The following is a 23152-nucleotide window of genomic DNA, read 5'->3' as shown; positions in this document are numbered from 1 at the left end:
GTGTTCACATTTGGGCATATTGAGTATTCATGTAGAGTTTGGTCCAGATCCATCATTGTTTGAGTCCACAGTGATCTCTGGATGTAGGTGAACTACAACTCCAAAACCAAAGGACACTGCCCATCAAACCCTTTTCTGCTGGTCATGGGAGAACTGTGTGCCAAGTTTGGTTCAATTCCATAGTTGGTGGGGTTCAGAATGCTCTTTGATTGTAGGTGAACTACAAATCCCAGCAACTACAACTCCCAAATGACAAAATCCATTTTTTTGAGTGGAGAACATACATTGGGTTGTTAGGTGTATCGTGTCCAAATTTGGTGCCAATTGCCCCAGTGGTTTTTGAGCTCTGTGGATACCAAATTTCAGAACTCTAACAAAACTTTCAAAATTTCATTATTATTTCATTATTGATTATTTTTATGACACATGGCCCAAGTGTTTTATGTGTGGCCCAAGAGAACTCTTCTTCTTCTTTTAATGTGGCCCAAGGAAGCCAAAGGGTTGGACACCCCTGATCTCAAGCTCGTTTTGAATCAACCTGGCAGATTTAGCCCTTTGCCAAATCACACCCAACAGTTCCATTTCCTTGTCATCCACAGGAAATGTCCAAATAATGGCAAGGCTGGTTACCTTCGTCCCTTCTTAGTCCTTCCATCCCTATTATTTTGAAACAGTGAAACAGGTGGCCAATTTGCCCCATTTACCTGGCAGGAAACGCCACTTGGATCGTCCATTTTGGCCCCAGTGCTTCTGGGTAATTAGAGGCAGGCATTTCTGACATCTCCTGCCGGGAAGAAAGGCTTGTCTGCTCAAAACAGAACACCTTTTCCCTCTGTAATGTCCCAATATATTGTAGAAGGAAAAAAAGCACCTTTCCTCATTGTTCCCTCTCCGCAGGGGCCAGCAGTGACAGCGAAGGGGAAATTGTCTTTCTCAGGAAGAAGAAGAAGCAAAGGCCCATTCTGACGTCCCCAAATGTAAGTCCTTGGGCTGAAATTAGATGCCTCCGGACGCCACACAAAACTCTCCTCCCGGGAATCTCGAGGCGCAATTTTGACATCATTTCCTTGTCTTTCTTTCTCCTGCAAGAACAACAGCAGCGAGGTTGAGTCACCCATTCACGCCGTCAAGAAGCGGAGGCGTCCCCTCGTTGCGGTGAGTCGCCCTTCGCTGTGTTGTGTTCTTTAATGTTTACGCAATAGAGCCGCGGCTCTTTTCGGGTTCAGTGTTGGCCTTGATTCTCAGGAAAACAGCTCTTCCGGCCTAAAAGGGATTCCGGCCCACAACAGGACAGAACCTGCTTAGCTTTCCAAACGGCTTCCTTGCAAATCTCCCAGTTTTCCAATACTTCGAAAACATCAAAATACATCCTGTTTCCCTAAGAACAATGCCAAGGATCAATTTCCTACTTGACAGATGCAACAGTTTTTTGGGCTGCAAAGGTCGACAGCAAGCTACACAATGGTCAGAAGCTCACTCTGACCCAGGCTAGTTTCGAACTCATGACCTTTTGGTCAGTAGTGATCGTAATGCAGCTGACTCCCAGCCAGCTGCGTTTGGTGCTATATACCTACATATATATACATACAGACACATATATACACACATATATATACATGTACACATCCACATCCACATGCACATATATACATACACATAGAATAGAATACTTACTTACTTAGGCGATCCCTCGTTGGACGAGTAAGATGGTCTTCCTTGATGAGTATTTTTGTGGGTCCGTAGGTGGCTGTGGAGCCCTATTCTTGACCCGCATCTTCTCCCACAGTGAAGGCATTGGTTTCCAGGTGAAAGGCGGTCCCAGTCGGGGTTGGCTTGACACGTCTTCCTTCTGGCACGTTTCTCTCTTTCACCCTCCATTCGTGACTCCTCGAATTCTGCAGCACTGCTGGTCACAGCTGACCTCCAGCTGGAGCGCTCAAGGGCCAGGGCTTCCCAGTTCTCAGTGTCAATGCCAGAGTTTTTAAGGTTGGCTTTGAATAGATACACACACACACATATATGTACATACACATAATGTACATACACATACATACATACATACATACACATTCACAGCTGATTTGGTTGTTTTTTTAATTTTTAATATTTTATTTCAAAAAGATAATACACCCACCATATATATTGCAGACATATACACATACACATACCCACAGTACAGCCACCCCTCAACCCACCCCCAGTGCTACCCACCACCTTGGCTTCAGTCACCGATCCCCACAGGATTTATGCACATCTTTATTAACCCTCTATACTTTTAATTCAATAAATTCCTCTTGTTTTTATTTTATTTTGTGGTTAATCTCTATCTCTCTCCCCATTTGCTTTCCAGTCCGACTTGTCTAGCGATGAAAGCACCGATTTTTTCGAGAAACCTAACCAAGCGCCGAGAGATGCAAAGAGTCGGAGCGAGAGGCCGGTTCCAGGTGCAAAAAGGCAGAAGAGGAAGAAGTACCGAGCTGAGCTGGGGGTGAGCGAGAGGCATTTCCATGGAGCCCCATGTCAAAGGGAGTGGGATCTGGCGCAGATCATTCTCCTGGAACCCAGGGAGGGGATGTGGAAGTAACCTGGGCAGGAAAGTGTGCATCTTCCATTGTGCCAGATTCAAAAGATAGGGAGGGGATAGGCCTCTATCACAGGCACAGGCGAACTTTAGCCTTTCCTCCAGGTGTTTTGGACTTCAGCTCCCACAATTCCTAACCTGCAACGCTCTCTACGTGGGGTTGCCTCTGAAGACTGCCCGGAAGCTGCATCTAGTCCAACGCTCGGCAGCCAGATTACTAACGGATGCTGGGTACAGGGAGCATACAACCCCTCTGTTACGCCAGCTCCACTGGCTGCCGATTAGCTTCCGAGCCCTAAACGACTCTGGCCCTGTTTACCTGTCTGAACGGACTCTCCCCTATGAACCATCAAGGTTTTTAAGATCCTCCGGGGGGGGGGGGGGGGATTATGCTGGGGAAAGTGGAAGGCAAAAGGAAGAGGGGCCGACCAAGGGCAAGATGGATGGATGGCATCCTTGAAGTGACTGGACTGACCTTGAGGGAGCTGGAGGTGGTAACGGCCGACAGGGAGCTCTGGCGTAGGCTGGTCCATGAGGTCACGAAGAGTCGGAGACGACTGAATGAATGAACAACAACAACAACCAGGGGGGGCCCTGCTCTCGATCCCACCACTGTCACAATCGCGGTTGGTGGGGATGACAGATAGGGCCTTCTCGATGGTGGCTCCCCGGCTTTGGAACTCCCTCCCACAGGAGATTAGAACAGCTCCCTCCCTCCTGACGCTCAGGAAATTAACAAAGACTTGGCTCTGGAATGCGGCCTTTGACAACTGAGTCAACTCTGGTCCACATGGAAGGAGAATGAAGAACTGTGAATTATGACCAGGAATGTTTTTGACGACTTGGCTGTGTAATTGTGATGATGACAATGTTGTATTGTAATGTGTTTTTAACGTGTAATGATAATGCATTGTGTGGTTTGTATTTTGTATATGAACACATGTTGTGAACCGGATCTGAGTCCCTCCTGGAGGTGAGAAGATCGGTATAGAAAACTTTTAAATAAATAATAAATAACCGATTCCATAGCAGTGGCATATAACAATAGTAATGATGTGATAATGGCCGCTCTTTCTCGCTGGTCCTTCCTCAGGAGGCTGCCCGGTGCTTCATCGAGGACGAGGCGGCCCTTTCCGAAGAGGGAGCCGCGGGGGTCTCGTCGGACGAGAGCCTGACCTCGGAAGACGCCATGAGCAGCTCCATCGCCCAGTTCCTGAACGACGAGACACAAGACCTGAATGGTAGGCCGTTCCGTTTGGCCCGATCTCTGGTTTGGCCTTCTCTTGGTGAGCCCCTGGATCGGGAGACATACTTTCGTACATACCTCCTTCGGGTTCCCAGAATTGTAGTATATAATTATTATCTATATATATAAAAATGTAATGTTAGTTTGTGGGATGAACAGAACTCAGAAACCACTGGACAAATGGACATGAAATTTGGACACAACACCCCTAACAGATCAAGGAGTGACCATCACTCATAAACCCTCGCAAAAAAAGAGTGGAAAGGACTTTAAACCCCCAAAAAGCTAAATGATGAAAAGCTAAATGACATTACAGAAAAAAAAGGAAGGAAGGAAGGAAGGAAGGAAGGAAGGAAGGAAGGAAGGAAGGAAGAGGGAGAGAGGGAGGGAGGGAGGGAGGGAGGGAGGGAAGGAAGGAAGGAAGGAAGGAAGGAAGGAAGGAAGGAAGGAAGGAAGGAAGGAAGGGGAAAAAGAAAGAAGGAAGGAAGGAAAGATAGAAGGAAGGATGGAAGCAAAAAGTGAAGAAAGGAAAGAGGCAGAGAATGAAGAAAGGAGAGAAAAGGAAGGAAAAGAAAAGGGAGGAAGGAAAGAGGTAGAGAAAGAAGGAAAGAGAGAAGGAAAGAAAAAGGAAGGGAAGAGGGAGCGAAGGGGGAAGGGAAAGAGGTAGAGAAGGAAGAAAGGAGAGAGGAAAGGAAAAGGAGGGAAGGAAAGAAAGAAAGGAGTAGAGAAGGAAGCAAGGAGAGAAGGAAAGGGAAAAAAGGAAAGGAAGGAAAGAGGGAGCGAAGGAAGAAGGGAGAGGTAGAGAAGGAAGAAAGTAGAGAAAAAGGGAGGGAAGGAAAGAAGAAAAGACAGAAAGAAGGATGGAAGCAAAAAGCGAAGGAAGAGGCAGAGAAGGAAGAAAGAGAAAGGGAAGGAAAAGAAAAAGGAAGGGAAGAGGTAGAGAAGGAAGGAAGGAGAAAAAGGAAGGAAAGAGGGAGCGAAGGAAGGAGGGAAAGAAGTAGAGAAGGAAGAAAGGAGAGAAAGAGGGAGGGAAGGAAAGAAGAAAAGACAGAAGGAAGGATGGAAGCAAGAAGCTAAGGAAGGAAAGAGGCAGAGAAGGAAGAAAGAGAAGGAAAAGAAAAAGGAAGGAAAGAGGTAGAGAAGGAAGGAAGGAGAAAAGAGAAGAAGAAAAGGGAAGGAAAGAAAGAAGGAGAGAGGGAAGGTTGGCCACAGCAATGCATGGAGGGTACAGCTAGTACAATTATAAATATTATATTATTATAAGTATTATCTAACTATATACATAATTATATTTCCCATATAGAGCACACATTAATTAGCCTGAGTGGCGTAAGCTCCCAACCATTTGTCTAGCTTGCTGTCGACATTTGCAGCCCGAAAGACAGTTGCATCTGTCAAGTAGGAAATTTAGGTACTGCTGATGTGGGGAGGCTAATTTAACTAATTTACGATGCCATAAAACTCTCCAGCAGTGTGCAAAAGAAAGAGGAAGTACTCCATCAGTGTCAGAGTGGATGGTGAGGCGACAGCTCCCCCGGTGGCCAGAATTCAAAAAGCATACCTCATGAAGCTGGAAAGTTCAATAGCCTTTGCGTGTCTCTCTGTATATGTTATGTGTCTATGTCATTGGATGTTTGCCATGTATATGTGCATTATGATCCGCCCTGAGTCCCCTGCAAGGTGAGAAGGGCGGAATATACATACTGTCAATGAATAAATAAATACATTTCTCCTCCTCCTCCTTTCAGAGTCTGAGATGCGAGGCGTCTACCTAGAATCGGTGCGCAGCCCAGCCGTGGGCAACCGGTACAAGATGGTGATGCGCAAAGGAGGGGGCCATGCACTGCCCGTCTTCTCTCAGGTGGGGCTCAAGGCAAGGAGGGCAATGCTGCCACACTTGGAGACCAAAGCCAAGGCGGGGTTGGGTCTGATCTACCATTTCCCAAAGAATATATTGTCTTTCTCATCCCCCTTCTGAGCTTTTTATGCCCTTTGTGCACCTTTTGAACGAGGCACGTCACATGTATCCCTTTGGATCTTGGGCTCAAAGGACTGCCTCAATGGCAGCTGATTGTGGAGGAGGCCGGAGCCACCACCTTCACAGTCTGGGGTTCTATTTGATATTATTTCAAAAATACGTTATGCTCACTGCCCCCTCTTCCTTTCAGGTTGACCACATTCGTGCTCCTTAAACTGGCTGCTGCTGGAGAATGGGGGGCTCTTCCTCCCAATGTGTTTGGCTCTAGCACAATATCTGAATGCAATTTGAATGCAATATTCCTGCTTCTTGGCAGAATGGGGTTGGACTGGATGGCCCATGACAAGCCCCAGGGACATGCCAGAAAGACTTGCCAAACCCAGAATGAATTTATTTATATATCGTGTCAGGAGCAAACCAAACAGTTGTATTGCATTTTTAACAAACAAACAAACAAACATACAAAACACAAAGTTTGCAAGCTTGGTAGTTGATTAAATGTCCTTTGAGCAGTATGTGGCCTCTTGGAGTGCCTCTGGTGGTAGTGAGGTCTGTTGGAACTAGGGAAATGGGTTTATATATCTGTGGAATGACCAGGGTGGGACAAAGAACTCTTGTCTGTTGGAGCTAGGGGATTAATGTTTCAACTGAGCATCCTCAGAGGTAGGGAGGTCTGTTGGAACTAGGGTGAACAAAATCTGGCTACCAGTATTAAAAAAAACTCTAAAATTACAACAGCACAACAACAGAGAGGAAACAAACAAGGGCATCTAATCACCTCTCAACAAAGGTTTGCTCCAGGCACTGCCAGGCCATTATATGCTAATCAAGGTGGTCAGTTGAAACATCCACACCTAGCTCCAGCAGACAAGAGTCCTTTGTCCCACCCTGGTCATTCCACAGATATATAAACCCTTTTTCCTAGTTCCAACAGACCTCACTACCTCTGAGGATGCTTGCCATAGATGCAGGCGAAACGTCAGGAGAGAATGCCTCCAGAACATGGCCATATGGCCAACATGAGCAGTGTGCAGACGCGCATTGTCATGAAGGAGACAGACTCCTGCTGTCAGCATCCCATGAGGTCTCTTCCAACTCTAGGATTCTAGGATTCTATGAGTTCTCCATGCCACACTCTGCTCTAGAAACCAGACTTCTTTCCGCTGCATAGACCGGCCTCAGCGCTTTCTCCTTTACGTTCCAGGTTCCGGAGCAGGACGAGAGCTATCTCGCCGACAGTTTCTGCGTTGAGGACAACCTGGAGGACGACCCCTGTGAGGAAGAGGAAGAGGAGGAGGAAGTGCACATCAATTTTGACCTGTTGCAGGAGGAGAGCTTTGCCAACGGGAGGAAGCTCTACTGCACTCGCCGCAGGAAGAAGCTGAAGTGTATGGAAGAGGCCAGGGGCGCTCCACCCTTGGCAAGGAAGCCCTCCCGCGTTCGGATCCTGGAGGACTCCAGCGAAGAGGAAGGCGGGGTCGGGAGAGAAGAGAAGGACTCTCACACGGCTCCTTCCCGCTTCCACCGGACGTTGACCCCTCTGGCCCCGGAAAGCAGGACCCACTGCCTCCTGGAGATGAAGGCTTCCCTGGCCGAAGAGATGGACTTCCTCCCTCAGCGCAGAGGCCATGGCCAGAAGGAGTCCCTGGCTGGGGATCGACGGGATCCTACCAAGGTAGGCATTTGGACTGAACTCTGCAAGAACTTAGATCTGGGCACCTCCAAGGAGTGGAGAAAGGGGACAGGAAAGAGAGCCAGGTCTCAGTCTTTGAAAGGAGGTCCCATTGGGGAGGAAGGGGCCAGCCTGTTTTCTGCTGCTCCAAAATCTAGGACAGGAAGGAGTCAAAGAGATTCCACCCAAACATTTGAAAGAACTTCCGGATGTATAGTTAAATGCTTTCATGGCTGGAATCGCTGCGTTGTGGTGAGTTTTGCAGGCTACATGGCCATGTTCCAGTACCATTCTCCCGTTTCGCCTACATCTGTGGCAAGCATCCTCGGAGGTTGGTTCAGAGATTTGTTGGAAATGAGGCAAGTGGGGTGTATATATCTCTGAAAAGTGTTGGAGTTGCAGTTTTGAAGGAGAATTTAGACTTTGGACTGCAGTTAAATAGGGTCCTGCCTGGTAAGCACAACTAAGCGCCAATAGACCCTATTCAAATGTGGCACAGCTGGTTGGGAGTCAGCTGCATTAAAATCACTATGTTTATGCATGTGTACATGTATATATGTATGTGTATATGTGTGTATGTATATAGCACTGGGTGCAGCTGGCTGGGAGTCAGCTGCATTAAGATCACTACTGACTGAAAGGTCATGCGTTCGAAGTCAGCCTGGGTTGGAGTGAGCTTCCAACCAATTTGTGTAGCTTGCTGTCAACATTTGCAGCCCAAAAGACAGTTGCGTTTTTCTACTTTGTACATGTTGTCTGCTGCTTTGAGTCCCGATTCGGGAGAAAAGCAGAATATAAATAAATAATTAGCAAGCTCGAATTAGCACTTGAGTAGCTATGAAGTTTGCAAAGTCAATCAGTGAGGGCATCTGCATAGAGGTAGCCTGGCCTTCCTAATGGTTAGGGCTGTTCAGTCAGGTGGACCCTCCTTCTGTGGAGGTTTTTGAACTGGATGGCCCTCTGGTTGAGGTTGGACTGGATGGCCCTTGGGGTGCCTTCCAACTTTTACGATTCTATGAGAAGAGCCTTGGTGGGCTAAAAGTCATCATAGGTTTGGCTTAGTGATGAGGAGACCTTCTGTTGCTCTCTGCAGGTGGAAGGACCTTTGAGCGCCCCCTCCTTCTCTTCTTCCTCTGCGTTGGCCACCCACCCTTCCTCTTCCTCCCTGAAGGACCCAGCTGCCCTGTGCATCCTAGTGGACAGCCGCGAGATCTCCTCTGGTCCAGAGGTCATCTCTGCCCTGAAGGCTGCCCATGGGGTCAAGGTGCAGGTCTGCTCCCTGGGCGTCTGCGATTACGTGGTCAGCCACCGGATGGCCGTGAAGAGGAAGTCCCCGGCGGAGCTCCTCCACCCAGCGCAGCGGAGCAGAGCAGCCCAGAAGGTGCAGGAGATCAGGAGGAAGTTCGACCGGATCTGCGTCATCGTGGAGAAAGAGAGGCCCAAGACAGGTGGGTCCCTGGCCGGAAGTGGGTGTTGGAGCTCAGCAGGGAGAAGCTGGGGGTGTGGAGGATGAGTGGAATGATGGATTTTTCACTGAGTCTGTGTGTGATCAGCCTGAAACACAGACAGAAGTGCAGGCCGTAGATCAGAGTGAGGCGCTGACAGCTGCAGAAGAAATAGAGGATGTTTGGGATCGTTTCCCTTGAGAATCTGCCTTCTCGGTCTCAGAAGATGGGGAGTTATCCCATAATATGAGATTAGGCCTCCACTTGGAGAGAGCAAAGGAAAGGTTAATTGGAAGGTCAGAAAGACTCTGTGAGAAGCAGTCCTTGAAACCCAGGTGCCTAAAGGATGATCTCTTGGCTTCTTGGTGAGGTTTGAGCTTCAATTAAGGGATGTTTTCCTGGTCTCTTCAGAGCAGACAACGTTGCCATAGAATCCACTTCATGTTCAGCTCTCAAGTTTGCCTTTGTTCCTCGACTTTGTGTTGGAAAAGTTCATGTTTTCATGCTTATGGATATATGCCTATGTTTTGACTTCATTGATTTCTTGTGCCTTGCTAACTTGGACTATTGATCTTTGTATTTTGGACCACTGCTATTTCATAGCACCTTTCCTACTGCTTTTTGGGAAATGCCCATTTTCCTTTTTGTATATGCTTTCTGTAAATATACAGCTGTAGTTAGCTACTACTGAACTCTGTGTGGTTTTGGGTGCGACAGTGGGATTTAAACCCAGGCATGGGCCAACTTTGGCCCTCCCTCCAGGTGTTCTGGACTTCTAACTCCCTCAATTACTAACTATAAAGAGGAATCAGAGTTGGGGTATATCACATCCCACCTGCTAACACCAGTATAAAGGATCTTACGGGGTTATATACTATTCTAAATCACGCCGCTACCACCACTGTAAAGAATATTATGAATCACACTACTTGCCACCAGTATAACGTAACAAGGTAATCCCCCTTTTGAATAATAGTGTGGTAACGATATGATGTTAGAGGTGTGTGCTGGTAGAGTAAACACTGCTTCAGTCTTCTTTTGGTTTATTTCTGCCACCACCCAAGCTGCCTTAGGATTTTAAAAATGCATTTCTGAGGTCACCTTTTCCCTTCCCTGCCAACCCAGCTCTCCCTTAGCTCCCAAAAATGATGGTGATATTAGGATGTTAAAGAAACCAGAATTATCCCACAGGAATGAACGATAAAGGCTTCTTTAAAAATTGAATAGAGAAAAGATTTATTTATAAGAACAAACAAACAACAGACTTCTTCTTTTAAGAGGCACAAAAGCTTAACTTGTTACTAAGGTACAATTTCTTATTGGTTTCTTAAACAAAAGTTATTTGACTTGGTTACAAACAAATTTCCTCACTCTACTTTAACTAAATAGCAGTGGGTCCCAGACTAACCTTACTTAGGCTGTCTTCAGAGCAATTAGCCAACTCTAACCAGAGTCCTTTACAGCTAATTCACTCCACCTAGAGAGCAAACCACTTATGTTTTCACCCACAAGTAATCAGGAGGCTACTTGACCCTTCTAGTCAATTATCCAGCCTTGCCTACCACAAACTCTCTCTATCATAAAAACTGTTGCGCTTTATCTCACAATTCAGCAGCAGATCAGTTGCACAACTTCAGCGCTTTCCAGGAGCTTCTTCCTGCACAGTATTTTCAGTCAACTGCTCCCACAAACTGCAGTCACTCTGGAACTCTCCACAGGCACTTGAGCACATGCCCGGCCATTGTCAGTTTTACTATTGTTTTCCCCTCCAATCTAGATGACACTACAAACTTACCACAGCACACGGTTATATCTTGTCTTAGCAGACAGGTTCCTTTAATAAATTACACAGAGCCTTTGGCAAACAGCATCACAGCACATGGAGAGAAAGAATACAGTGTACATGACTTCCTTATATACAATACTGTACAGTTACACATACTCATTGACTTAAATCAAACCCAAGATTGCCTCATTCACAATCACCTGGACTAGGCCAGAACACATTCCCCAAATGAAGTTCTATATACAGTTAATGCATGACTCAGCATTTCCAATAGAAGCCTATTAGCAGTGCATGACTCAGCTATATTACATTACAATACATTGTAAAACCTGACAAAAACCTAGTCTCAAAAGTACTTCTTCTTTCTTCAGTTTCCATATCCCAACTCCTCTCTTAGAAGCTGACACTTTTTCCCTCCCAAGACCTGGCTCCTCCCATCTGCTCTAGCCAATCCCAGGAGACCTCCAGCTCCTCCCATCTTCTAACTTTCCACTCTCAAGATGTCTGCTTCCCTGGCTTACACTCACAACATGGAGGTTTGCCTTACTGTTATCCCAGGGTTCTCTTTCGGCCTACTAGGCAAGAGTCATTACACTAGCATTTAGGCTGTTAGGAATTGCAGGAGTTGAAGTCCAAAACACCTGGAGGGAGGGCCAAAGTTGGCCCATGCCTGTGCTAAATTGCACTGCCATCCTCTCATCACCCTGCCAGGCCTCAGTATCAGAAGAACCCTTAACCACTTTCTGATCTGTTTCAGGAGAGGTCAGCAGGGCCTTCCGCCGGACCCAGCACTACGACGGCATCCTGTCGGCCTTTGTCCGGGCCGGGGTCCGCCTCCTCTTCAGCTCCGGCCAGGAAGAGACGGCCGGCCTGCTGAAGGAGCTGGCCTTGGTGGAGCAGCGGAAGGCGGCGGCCATCGCGGGGACGACAGTGGAAGTGGGGCCCCGACAGGAAGGGGCGCTGCGCTTCTACCTGAGCATCCCTTGCGTGGGGCACCCCCTGGCCCTGGCTCTCTGCCACGCTTTCCGCTCCATCCGGGAGGCTGCCAGTAGGTACGTACCGCCCATGGCGGCTTTCTCGGTTTAATTTACCACTATTTGGGTCCCATTTAGATTTATTTATTTATTTATTTATTTGATGCATTTATTAACCGCCATTCTCAGCCCTTTAGGGCGACTCATGGCGGTGTACAACACATATAAAAGACAATTTACAAAAAGGCAATTACAACAACATATAAACTACATAACAATTACAAAAACTACACTAAAAATCCGCTTCGTCTCATAGTGGAATCATAACCAATCTCATATTCCTTGTTCCATTCCAGTCATCTTTACCACATTGTTATAGCACTTAATTAAATGCCTTCTCGAACAGCCATGTCTTGAGGCTTTTTCGGAAGGACATGAGGGAGGGCGCCTGTCTGATGTCTGCAGGGAGAGTGTTCCACAGCCGGGGGGCCACCACCGAGAAGGCCCTCTCTCTCGTCCCCGCCAGCCGTGCCTGTGAGGCAGGCGGGTTCGAGAGAAGGGCCTCCCCAGACGATCTCAAGGTCCTCGTGGGCTCGTAGGCCAAGATGCGGTCCGAAAGGTATTTTGGGCCGGAACCGTTTAGGGCTTTGTAGGCCAAAACCAGCACCTTGAATTGGGTCCGGTAGCAAATCGGCAGCCAGTGGAGCTGGGACAACAAGGGCGTTGTGTGCTCCCTGCCACCCGCTCCCGTTAGTAACATGGCTGCCGCGCGCTGAACCAGCTGAAGCTTCCGGGCCGTCTTCAAGGGCAACCCCACGTAGAGAGCGTTGCAGTAGTCAAGGCGGGATGTGACCAGAGCATGTACCACCGTGGCCAAGTCAGACTTCCCGAGATACGGGCGCACGATCTGTGTCAGTTTGCTCATTGACCCTTAGGGAAGGCATGGGCAAGCTTCACATGACGAATACTGTACGGTCCCCTTATTTATGGATTCGGTATCCACAGTATTACTTATTCCTCTTTCTCTGAGAGCATTGGTGGGCCTCTCTCGATCCTCCAGTGTGATGCTTGCCCCCCACATATAAATCAAAATATAGTATTGGCTTTCATCAATGGCTTCATGTTTCCGTGGGGATCTTGGGAGGTATCCCATGTTGGAATTGTGGGAGTTGAAGTCCAAAACACCTGGAAGGAGGCTACATGAAGTGCTGCCCATTGGCAACCCTCCCTCCATTGCTCCCCTCTGCTTCTCTCCAGCTCCCCCAGTGAGATGGCAGCCCGTGTCCAGGTGAGCCAGCAGAAAGCAGAGGAAGTCTTCCAGTACCTGCGCCACCCCTTCGACACCCAGATGCTGCCCGACGGGAGCCCCTGACCGGCCCACGGACCTTAGAAGCAAATGCACTTTACTGTAAGATATGTAAATAAACTTGGGCATGGAAAAGGGTAACACAGGCTCTTGCTTTTCTCTCCGGCCGCAGGGATGCCTCCTTTTTGAGGAGAAGGACAGCCAGGAGCGCTGCATGCTATTTGCCCCAAAACAACACACACAAAACAGCTTTCCTAAATGTATGGTGCTTCATTTGAAAGTAGTTGTCACGTTCCTGAAAATTTGCTTTTGTGGCAGTCACAAACTAGGTTGAATTGGTTGAAACTCAATGAGATATTCAGTAAAAGAAAACCTAGAGCAGGCATAGGCAAACTTGGGCCCTCCAGGTGTTTGGACTCCAACTCCCACCATTCCTGACAGCCTCAGGCCCCTTCCTTTTCCCCCTCAGCCGCTTAAGCGGCTGAGGGGGAAAACAAAGGGGCCTGAGGCTGTCAGGAATGGTGGGAGTCAGAGTCCAAAACTCCTGGAGGGCCCAACTTTGCCCATGCCTCGTCTACACACTGACCTAACATTGGTTATGGGCCCAGCACTGAGCTTAAGTGGCTGAGGGGGGAAAGGAAGGGGTCTGAGGCTATTAGGAATGGTGGGAGTTGGAGTCCAAAATACCTGGAGGGCCCAAGTTGGCCCATGCCTGACCTAGAGCAAAATGTGCTGCAGGATATCTTTCCCAGGAACAGAAATCATGTTACATAGCATAATACGTAGTCAGGCTTTGCACCTGCATTTATTTGCTTTTCGGTGGAGCTTGTTCTGTTGATGTCACGGGAAAAATCATCTGCTGCCATCTTGTGGCTGTCCTTTGGAATAAATCCTGACCTGGCCAGGCTTCATTTGGAAGGGCATTCCTCTTCTCTGCACCACAATTCCAGAGAGATATTGACAAGCTGGAATGTGTCCAGAGGAGGGCGACTAAAATGATCAAGGGTCTGGAGAACAAGCCCTATGAGGAGCGGCTTAAGGAGCTGGGCATGTTTAGCCTGAAGAAGAGAAGGCTGAGAGGAGACATGATCAGGGCCATGTATAAATATGTGAGAGGAAGCCACAGGGAGGAGGAGGGAGCAAACTTCCTTTCTGCTTCCCTGGAGACTAGGCCGCAATGGAACAATGGCTTCAAACTATAAGGAAGAGAGTAAGAGCTGTCAGAATATGTTGAGGTATATTGTGTGTTTTAAATGTAATTCTTGTATTGCCAATATGGGTGCCACTTAGAAAATAATGGTATGCTGTGATGTTTATGTTGAGGCTGTGCTTGAGTGACCTTAAGATAAGCTCTCTGCTGCTGCTGAGAAAATTTAGGGAGTTAACCGTTTGGAGCAGCAGAGCTAAGCAGCTGCAAAGAACTGTTTTGACTTTCAGTTTCCTGTGGGTTTTCCTGTGTGTCGCTCACTGTAGATGGATGCGTTTTAGATGTGCTTAGTAAACGGAGTTTTTCCTTGTAGCCTGACGTCTCCAGAGTCCATGATTTTACAGAGCTGTATCTGGTGTATCTAGCATTTGCTTCTGTCAAGTTGCGCCTTAGCTTGACAAGAGCCAGAAGTGGACTGCAGCAAGGGAAAAGTCTGCATTAAGGCCCAGGTCTATATCAAGGAGTTCTGGATTCAAGTCCCATTTGGAAAAGCAACTGCATGAACTATCTCATCTGGTTCATAGAGTCCTCACATCCCAGGACCACATGATTTCTTATGAGAGCTTCTATGGCAAGCATGGGCAAACTTGGGCCCTCCTTCCCTCCAGGTGTTTTGGACTGCAACTCCCACAATTCCTAACAGCCGGTAGGCTGTTAGGAATTGTGGGAGTTGCAGTCCAAAACACCTGGAGGGAAGGAGGGCCCAAGTTTGCCCATGCCTGTTCTATGGCCATTCCCAGTGCCCTGGAAAGGGGAAACATGCACGGGCCCCCCTTCCTTCCATGCATGTGAGGCCAGCATACGTTGCAGCCCAGCACCATAACATGCATCAAAACATGTAAAAAGATATGGAGAAAAAAAACGAGATTTAATACAAAAATACATCATTGCTCTTCTTTATGCAGTCAAGATCCCTTGCGAGTATAAACACGGCACTCGGCGGTTTATTATACAGTAGCATTTAAAAAAAAATAACACATTGTTTTGCTTCTTTAAAAAAAATATCCCCCTATGGAAAAAAAAAACCCTCAAAAGTGTGTGATCCCCAACAGCAAGGTCTCAGGAAACAGTCCCAGGCCAGAGAGAGAGAGAGAAGGAAGAGGCCTCCTCGCCCGGAAGGCCTTCCTGGGACACAAGGAAACTCTGAACCGGGAAAGCAAACGCCAACCAAGGAAAAGATGGAGACAAAACCCAAAGCTTTTCCTCCAAATTCATCCAAAACAGGCCAAAAAGGGAATGCTGACTTCCAGAAGGAGAAAACGAAGGTCTTGGAGGAACGAAGAAGTACCTGCCGCTTCTTACGTGGAAAAATACGTATCGGCCTCGTCACAAGACTCCATTTCTTGGTCCTCCGCTTGGAAGAGCTGCTCCACTCCGCCCGAGCCCACTGCAGCCCAAGGAAGGAAGAGAAAAGAAAGAGGGCTTACTTCCAAGTCACAGACAGCCCAGGATAGGCTGAGCCCCAAGGGTAGTCTGACATGGGCAGTCCCTATTTATTTATTTATTTATTCGAAATATTTGTACCCCCCCCCTACATCCGAAGGGGGACTCAGGGGGGCTTACAGCCAGCAACAATTCAATGCCCCACATATATGACAAATAACAGTTACACAATAAGTTAAAACATTAAAATTAGATTAAAAGCCATTTAAGATAGTACACATTGAATTAGTTGAGATGTCAAGTCAACAACTTAATCCTGTGATGGTGAACCTATGACACGTGTGTCAGCACTGACCCGCATGGCTATTTTTGATGACATGCGGCCACATACACGGAAGTACACCTTACAAGAGCCAATCTAATTCCATCCTTAAATTTGTAAAAGGCTCTACAAATTTAACATCTGCTCGTTTGAGCATTGAGCAATTTAACATCTGCACGTTTGAGCATTGAGCACTCCATAACTCAGCATGGAATATACATTTTTCTTACTTAAACTATAAATATTGCAAAATTATGTGGTTTTTTTTTTCTTGAAGTTGACACCCCACCCAAGTTATGCTCAGGTTTTTGGCAAATTTTGACACGCCAAGCTCAAAAGGTTGCCCCTCACAATCAGAAGCCTATCCATAGTCTTTTTTCCATAGCATTGTTGTCATTTCTATTGTCAACCTGCTATCTGAATGCCGGGTCCCATAGCCACGTCTTCCACTTTTTCCTGAAGGAAAGGAGGGAAGCCGCTGACCTAATTTGCCTGGGGAGCGAGTTCCACAGGTGGGGGGCCGCCACCGAGAACACCCTGTCCCTCGTCCCCACCGAGCGCATTTGCGACAAAGGTGGGATTGAGAGCAGGGCCTCCCCGGAAGATCGTAAGTTTTGAGGTGGGACGAAGGGGGAGATACGTTCAGAGCTTGGCTGCCTTTCCGTATAGACACTTCCACTCTCCTGGAATATTCCAGACGTGGCCCTTGGGTCTGAAAACACCACCTGTTTTAGGGGCCATGTTTCAGAAGGGGGTGGTGTTGCTCTCTGTGTTGTGACAGTGCCGCAGGATGCGCCAGCTAAGCGGCTGCATGGCGAAAGAGCCCAGTTTCCCTGAGCGGCAGGCATTGCTCACCTTCAAAAGTAAAGACACTCTTCCGTGAAGTGGGGGTCGTGGAGATGGTCCCAACCTGGAGGCAGGAAAAGAAAAGTCATTGGATTTAACCTGATTTTAACCACTTTGATTATGACTCTACATCAGGCATGGGCAAACTTTGGTCTTCCCTCCAGGTGTTTTGGACTCCAACTCCCACCATCCCTAACAGCCTAGAGGAAAAGGAAAGGGTCTGAGGCTGTTAGGGATGGTGGGAGTTGGAGTCCAAAACACCTGGAGGGAGGGCCAAAGTTGGCCCTTGCTTGCTCTGCATGGACACAGGGAGGGAGAAACACAAGAATAAATACGGTAACCAGAAGTCAGGACGAAAGAAAGAAAGAAGCGCCATCAAAACGAATCAAGTGCAGGGCGACCGTACCGGTTTCTTCTTCACGTTCTGCCAGGTGCGCTCCTTGCCTTTGATGTTCTTCTGCAGCTGGAAAACACGCTTCTCACGGTCTTTCCTGGAAGACAAACATGTTTTAAAGACCCAGAGAAAGGCGGGTGACCTGGACTGTTCTGGTCGAATGTGGCTGAAGGACAGCACTGGCTCACGCTTCACCCTCCGCAAGAGATCAAGAGGGAGCATCCACTGAAAGGAGTGGAAAAGGAATACCAGCAGCAAAGCTTGCTTGGAAAGCCCACTCCTGTTTGTGGGATGCAAATGGCCTCACAAACAGGAGTGGAGTTTCCAAGCAAGCTTTACTGCTGGCCTTCCTTGGCCCTTCTTTTCACCAGCATGATTTGAAACTCTTGGACCCTGGACAAGCCTGGCTTTAGGGTTGGAGCCACCACACGAAAGTGGGCTTTCCATCAGAAAGTGGGCTTCCTTCCTCCCTTCCATCCATCCTTCCCTTTCCTTCTTTTCTTCCATCCATCCATCCACCCACCCTTCCATCCATCCATCCATCCATCCATCCTTCCCTTCCTTTCTTTCTTCCATCCATCCATCCATCCATCCATCCATCCATCCATCCTTCCTTCCTTCCTTCCCTTCCTTTCTTCCATCCATCCATCCTTCCCTTCCTTTATTCCATCCATCCATCCATCCCTTCCCATCCCATCCATCCATCCTTCCTTCCATCCACCCATCCACTCACCCTTCCATCCCTTTCCTTCTGGCCCCAATTGCGTTTCCAGTGGCTAAGGAGTAGAAACAGGCCTTTGGAAACAACAAAGACGAGACAAAACTTTCAGCAGAAGGATAATTCCAGGCTCCCTGCTCACTACTATGTTCCCTTTCCTTGAGCCTCTCAGAATCCTAGAGTTGGAAGAGACCTGGGGGCCATCCAGTCCAACCCCATTCTGCCAAGAAGCAGGAAAATCACATTCAAAGCACCCCAACAGATGGCCATCCAGCCTCTGCTTTAAAGCCTCCAACGAAGGAGCCTCCACCACACTCGAGGGCAGAGAGTTCCACTGCTGAACAGCTCTCTCTCACAGTCAGGAAGTTCTTCCTCATGTTCAGGTGGAATCTCCTTTCTTTAATTTGAAGACATGGTTCCATTACGTCTGCCAAGAAGTATGTGAGAGTAGTCTCCAGGGAAGCAGAAAGGAAACTTGCTCCCTCCTCCTCCCTGTGGCTTCCTCTCACATATTGATACATGGCTATCATGTCTCCTCTCAGCCTTCTCTTCTTCAGGCTAAACATGCCCAGCTCCTTAAGCCACTCCTCATAGGGCTTGTTCTCCAGACCCTTGATCATTTTAGTCGCCCTCCTCTGGACACATTCCAGCTTGTCAATATCTCTCTTCAATTGTGGTGCCCAGAATTGGACACAGTATGATTCCAGGTGTGGACTAACCACATCTGGAATAAACACATCTTCCCTTCACGAAGGAAATCCCAATTGCCAGGTGAATGCCATGCTTGTGGCCCCAAAAGCAGTGCTTGCAAGCCCTGAGACTTTCCAGGCCTCCAGCAAAACAAGAGAGATAGGGTGGCATTCCAAGAGCCATTCCCCTCCAAAAAGATCCCTTTCTGTGTGTTCAGTCTTTTGATACTACAGTCACCCACCTTTTTAGCTTTATGAAATAAAGGAATTACTTACAAAGAGTTATGCAAGTAGGTCTTGACCCAAAAGCGCAAGTATTAAGAAAGGCTGCATATAAAACAGCAGCCTGAGGTTTCCGTTTGGGAGGAAGGCAGCCTATAAACCTATACCTTTTCTATTTATTATTTATTTATTTATTTGCTTCATTTGTTAACCGCCGCTCTCAGCCCTAGGGCGACTCGTGGCGGTGTACAACACACAACAAACATATTATACAATAAACTACCATGACACTATCAACAACATAACACTAATACACTATCATCTAACTACACTAAAATAATCCGCTTCGTCTTATCATAGAATCATAACCAATCTCGTAGTCTACATTCCGTTCCAGTTGTCATTTCCAGTTACCGTAGCAATTTAGTTAAATGCCTTCTCAAAAAGCCAGGTCTTCAGGCTCTTCCGGAAGGACATAAGGGAGGGCGCCTGCCTGATGTCAACAGGGAGGGTGTTCCACAGCCGGGGGACCACCACTGAGAAGGCCCTATCCCTCGTCCCCGCCAGACGTGCCTGTGAGGCAGGCGGGATCGAGAGAAGGGCCTCCCCAGACGATCTCAAGGTCCTCGTGGGCTCATAGGCCGAGATGAGATTCTAACCCAAGATAATGTCTGTCTAGGAATGTCTAGGTCTGCCTATAGGACACGATTCCTCAGAAACACACAGAAGGACCTAGCCATGCCCAGAGAGGTGTCCTCTCCAGAAATCTCTTGGTCCTCTGTCTTAACTGGAGGAATTTGACCATAAGAGCATCCTGGAGCACCTAGGGATCCCTAGAGAGAACATCCTTCGCAGGGGCGTATGGCAGGGACGAGAGACAGGGCATTCTCAGTGGTGGCCCCTAAGCCGTAGAACTCCCTCCGCAGCCCCTCCCTTCTGACCTTCAGAAAGAGTGAAAACATGGCTCTGGGATGAAGCCTTCAGAGAAAAACCAAAGTGCAATAGAAGGACTGGAATTATGTGCAATGACTACCAGAATGACCTGAATTATGACTTCTGGTGGCATAGTCTTATAGTGATTGTCAAGTTTTAAAAATGTTTTAATGTATTTTCATTTTCAATTGAAATGTTTATCTAATTGTATATTTTTGTTAAGGCACTGAATTATTGCCTATCTGTAAGCTGCCTTGAGTCCCCTTCGGTGTAGAGAAAGGCGGGATAGCAGTATAGCAAATAAATAAGATAAATTTAAAAATCAAATCTGAGAATAAGATTGCAAAAGAGATGGTGGCAATAACAGTAAAAATGCATGCAGTTAGAAAAGGGGGTGAACAATAATGAATGTGTATACCGAACCCTCCTCTGCACATCGGGTTATCCTTCTGCTTCTCCAGAACAGTCTGGAATATATCTTGGAGCTGGCCAGCCCCCCATGTGTAGGGGCTGGACCTGATTTGGGGCTGCTTCTGGGTGACCCACCTGTCCAGGGACTGCAGCATCATCCCGGGGGAGACGTGCCTGCACTGCGGGGTCTTGACCAAAGGGAAGATGGCCGAGCCGGGCGTGATGGGGTGGCCCTCCTTCAGCTGGAAGACGTCCTCCTCCGGGACCGTCAGGAACTGCGGCAGCTGCAGAGCACACCCATGTTATTACCCTACAGCAGGCATGGGCGAGAAGCCACTCCCTCCCAGAGAAACCAAGGGCTGGAAGGGGGCTCTAAAGGCCATCCAGTGCAGTCCAATTCTGCCAGGCAGGAAAAGACAATCCAAACACCCTTGACAGATGGCCATCAAGCCATCTTGACAGATTAGAGAGATGGGCCAAAACTAACAAAATGAAGTTCAACAGTGACAAATGCAAGATACTCCACTTTGGCAGAAAAAATGAAATGCAAAGATACAGAATGGGGGACAAGGCCTGGCTCGAGAGCAGTACGTGTGAAAAAGATCTTGGAGTCCTCGTGGGGAGGAAGGTGAACTCGAGCCAGGAATGTGATGTGGCGGCAAAAAAAGCCAATGGGATTTTGGCCTGCATCAAGAGGAGCCTAGTGTCTAGATCTAGGGAAGTCCTGCTCTCCATGCTCTATTCCGCTTTGGTTAGACGACACCTGGAATATTGTGTCCAATTCTGGGCAACACAATTCAAGAGAGATATTGACAAGCTGGAATGTGTCCAGAGGAGGGCGACTAAAATGATCAAGGGTCTGGAGAACAAGCCCTATGAGGAGCGGCTTAGGGAACTGGGCATGTTTAGCCTGAAGAAGAGAAGGCTGAGAGGAGATATGATAGCCATGTATCAATATGTGAGAGGAAGCCACAGGGAGGGGGAGGAGGGAGCAAGCTTCCTTTCTGCTTCCTTGGAGACTAGGACGCAATGGAACAATGATGGCTTCAAACTACAAGAGAGGAGATTCCATCTGAACATTAGGAAGAACTTCCTGACTGTGAGAGCCGTTCAGCAGTGGAACTCTCTGCCCCGGAGTGTGGTGGAGGCTCCTTCTTTGGAAGCTTTTAAGCAGAGGCTGGATGGCCATCTGTCAGGGGTGATTTGAATGCAATATTCCTGCTTCTTGGCAGAATGAGGTTGGACTGGATGGCCCATGAGGTCTCTTCCAACTCTTTGATTCTATGATTCTATGATTCTAAGCCTCTGCTTAAAAGCCTCCAGAGAAGGGGACTCCCGAGGCAGTGAGTTTCACTGCTGAACAGCTTATTGCCATTAGAAACCATTGTGTCCTAGTCTCTACAGCAAGCTCATCCTCTTCTTCTCAATGGGACATCCTTCCCAATATTTAAATATGGCTCCCATAGTTGCCCTCCGCTTTCTTCTTCTTCAAACTAAACATCCCCAGCTCCAGCATCTCCTCCTCATAGGTCCGTGATGGTGAACCTATGACACGCGTGTCAGTACTGACACACGTAGCCATTTCTACTGACACGCGCCCGCCGGATATTATTTGTTTATTTATTTTATGCCATTTTAAAAAATAAATAGGAAAGAAATTATTATTTTGCAATGTTACCTAAATATTAAGGAGTTTCATATTTAAACTGAATGATAAATACTATTACTTTGCTATATTATTCAAATATTAAAATGCATTGAATTAAATGTCAAATTTAAAAATATTCAATTATTAATATTTAGGTAACATTGCAAAATAATATTGGTTTATTTAATTATTAAGTAAACGAATATTATTTTGCATTGTTTCCTATGCAAAATAGGAAACAATGCAAGTTAAATTAAATGATAAATAATAATTATATTTTTATTAAACACTCCAAAAAGGATATTATTTACATAAAGAGAGGTAGAACAACATGATAAGAGAGAAAGTGGGAATTACAATTATATATTTTTTGTTATTTAAACTAAATATTGCGAAATTATGGTTTTTTTTCTTGAAGTGACACACCACCTGAATTATGCTCAGTTTTTTGGCGAATTTTGACACACCACGCTCAAAAGGTTGCCCATCACTGTCATAGGTAGTCCTTGTGTTCAAACCCTTGGCCATCTTGTCCTCCCTTCTCTGGACCCCTTGTGCGACTGTGGAGCAGAACAGACAACAACTCTGCCTCTGTATGCTTGTCCGCAATGTCCTGCCTCATGTACAGAGGAAGAATTGTTGGAGGCTACGGACGTGGTCGCTGTTGCCCGTTTTTTGTCATAGCTGCTTGTGCTGCTTATTAGTTTTATACTAATTTATATGCAATACTTTTGATGTGAAATAAATATATGGGTCCCTTCTATCTTGTTCATTTCCTTCTTGAATTGCTTGGCCCACAAGGGAACGCAGGGAGAAAGTCTTACCAAAGCAGAACAGGGTGGGAATAGGCCTTTCCTCGATCTCTATGGGTGCAACCTGGGATTTCATTAGCTCCCCCCACTATTGAACAGCTTTTCCTGTTCAGAAGGTCCTTCTAAAGAGCAGTGACAATCCACCCTGAATCATAGAATCCTAGAATCCTAGAGTTGGAAGAGACCTCCTGGGCCATCATCCAGTCCAACCCCATTCTGCCAAGAAGCAGGAATGTTGCATTCAAATCACCCCTGACAGATGGCCATCCAGCCTCCGTTTAAAAGCTTCCAAAGAAGGAGCCTCCACCACACTCCCTCCGGGGCAGAGAGTTCCACTGCTGAACAGCTCTCACAGTCAGGAAGTTCTTCCTCATGTTCAGATGGAATCTCCTCTCTTGTACTTTGAAGCCATTGTTCCGCGTCCTATTCTCCAGGGAAGCAGAAAACAAGCTTGCTCCCTCCTCCTCCCTGTGGCGTCCTCTCACATATTTATACATGACTATCATATCTCCTCTCAGCCTTTTCTTCTTCAGGCTAAACATGCCCAGCTGCTTAAGCCGCTCCTCATAGGGCTTGTTC

The 23152-nt window shown here is 47.3% G+C and overlaps 2 protein-coding genes across 3 annotated transcripts in view; one reads left to right on the top strand and one right to left on the bottom strand.

Annotated features, from left to right (window-relative positions):
• The window catches only part of FANCM (FA complementation group M), a 103558-nt gene extending 90429 nt beyond the window's left edge, over positions 1-13129 (top strand). The window contains exons 15-23 of the mRNA XM_067463152.1: positions 898-977; positions 1090-1155; positions 2351-2488; positions 3675-3822; positions 5576-5688; positions 7010-7480; positions 8571-8925; positions 11466-11760; positions 12940-13129. Of these exons, the coding sequence (XP_067319253.1) occupies positions 898-977; positions 1090-1155; positions 2351-2488; positions 3675-3822; positions 5576-5688; positions 7010-7480; positions 8571-8925; positions 11466-11760; positions 12940-13054 (1781 nt within the window). The 3' untranslated portion in view covers positions 13055-13129. The remainder of the gene's footprint in view (positions 1-897; positions 978-1089; positions 1156-2350; positions 2489-3674; positions 3823-5575; positions 5689-7009; positions 7481-8570; positions 8926-11465; positions 11761-12939) is intronic.
• Positions 13130-15075: 1946 nt separating this feature from the next.
• Positions 15076-23152, bottom strand: part of MIS18BP1 (MIS18 binding protein 1) — a 49269-nt gene continuing 41192 nt past the window's right edge. For both annotated transcript variants that reach the window (XM_067463151.1, XM_060755122.2), the window contains exons 14-17: positions 20249-20397; positions 17153-17237; positions 16756-16810; positions 15076-15582 (exon numbers count right to left, since the gene is read on the bottom strand). In XM_067463151.1, coding sequence (XP_067319252.1) covers positions 15494-15582; positions 16756-16810; positions 17153-17237; positions 20249-20397 — 378 coding nt within the window. In that variant the 3' untranslated portion in view covers positions 15076-15493. The remainder of the gene's footprint in view (positions 15583-16755; positions 16811-17152; positions 17238-20248; positions 20398-23152) is intronic.

The sequence above is a fragment of the Anolis sagrei genome, chromosome 1 (assembly GCF_037176765.1).
Source record: "Anolis sagrei isolate rAnoSag1 chromosome 1, rAnoSag1.mat, whole genome shotgun sequence".
Taxonomy (NCBI): Eukaryota; Metazoa; Chordata; class Lepidosauria; order Squamata; family Dactyloidae; genus Anolis; species Anolis sagrei.
The sequence above is the reverse complement of the archived record's forward strand: the minus strand, read 5'-3'. Positions and strand labels throughout refer to the sequence as shown.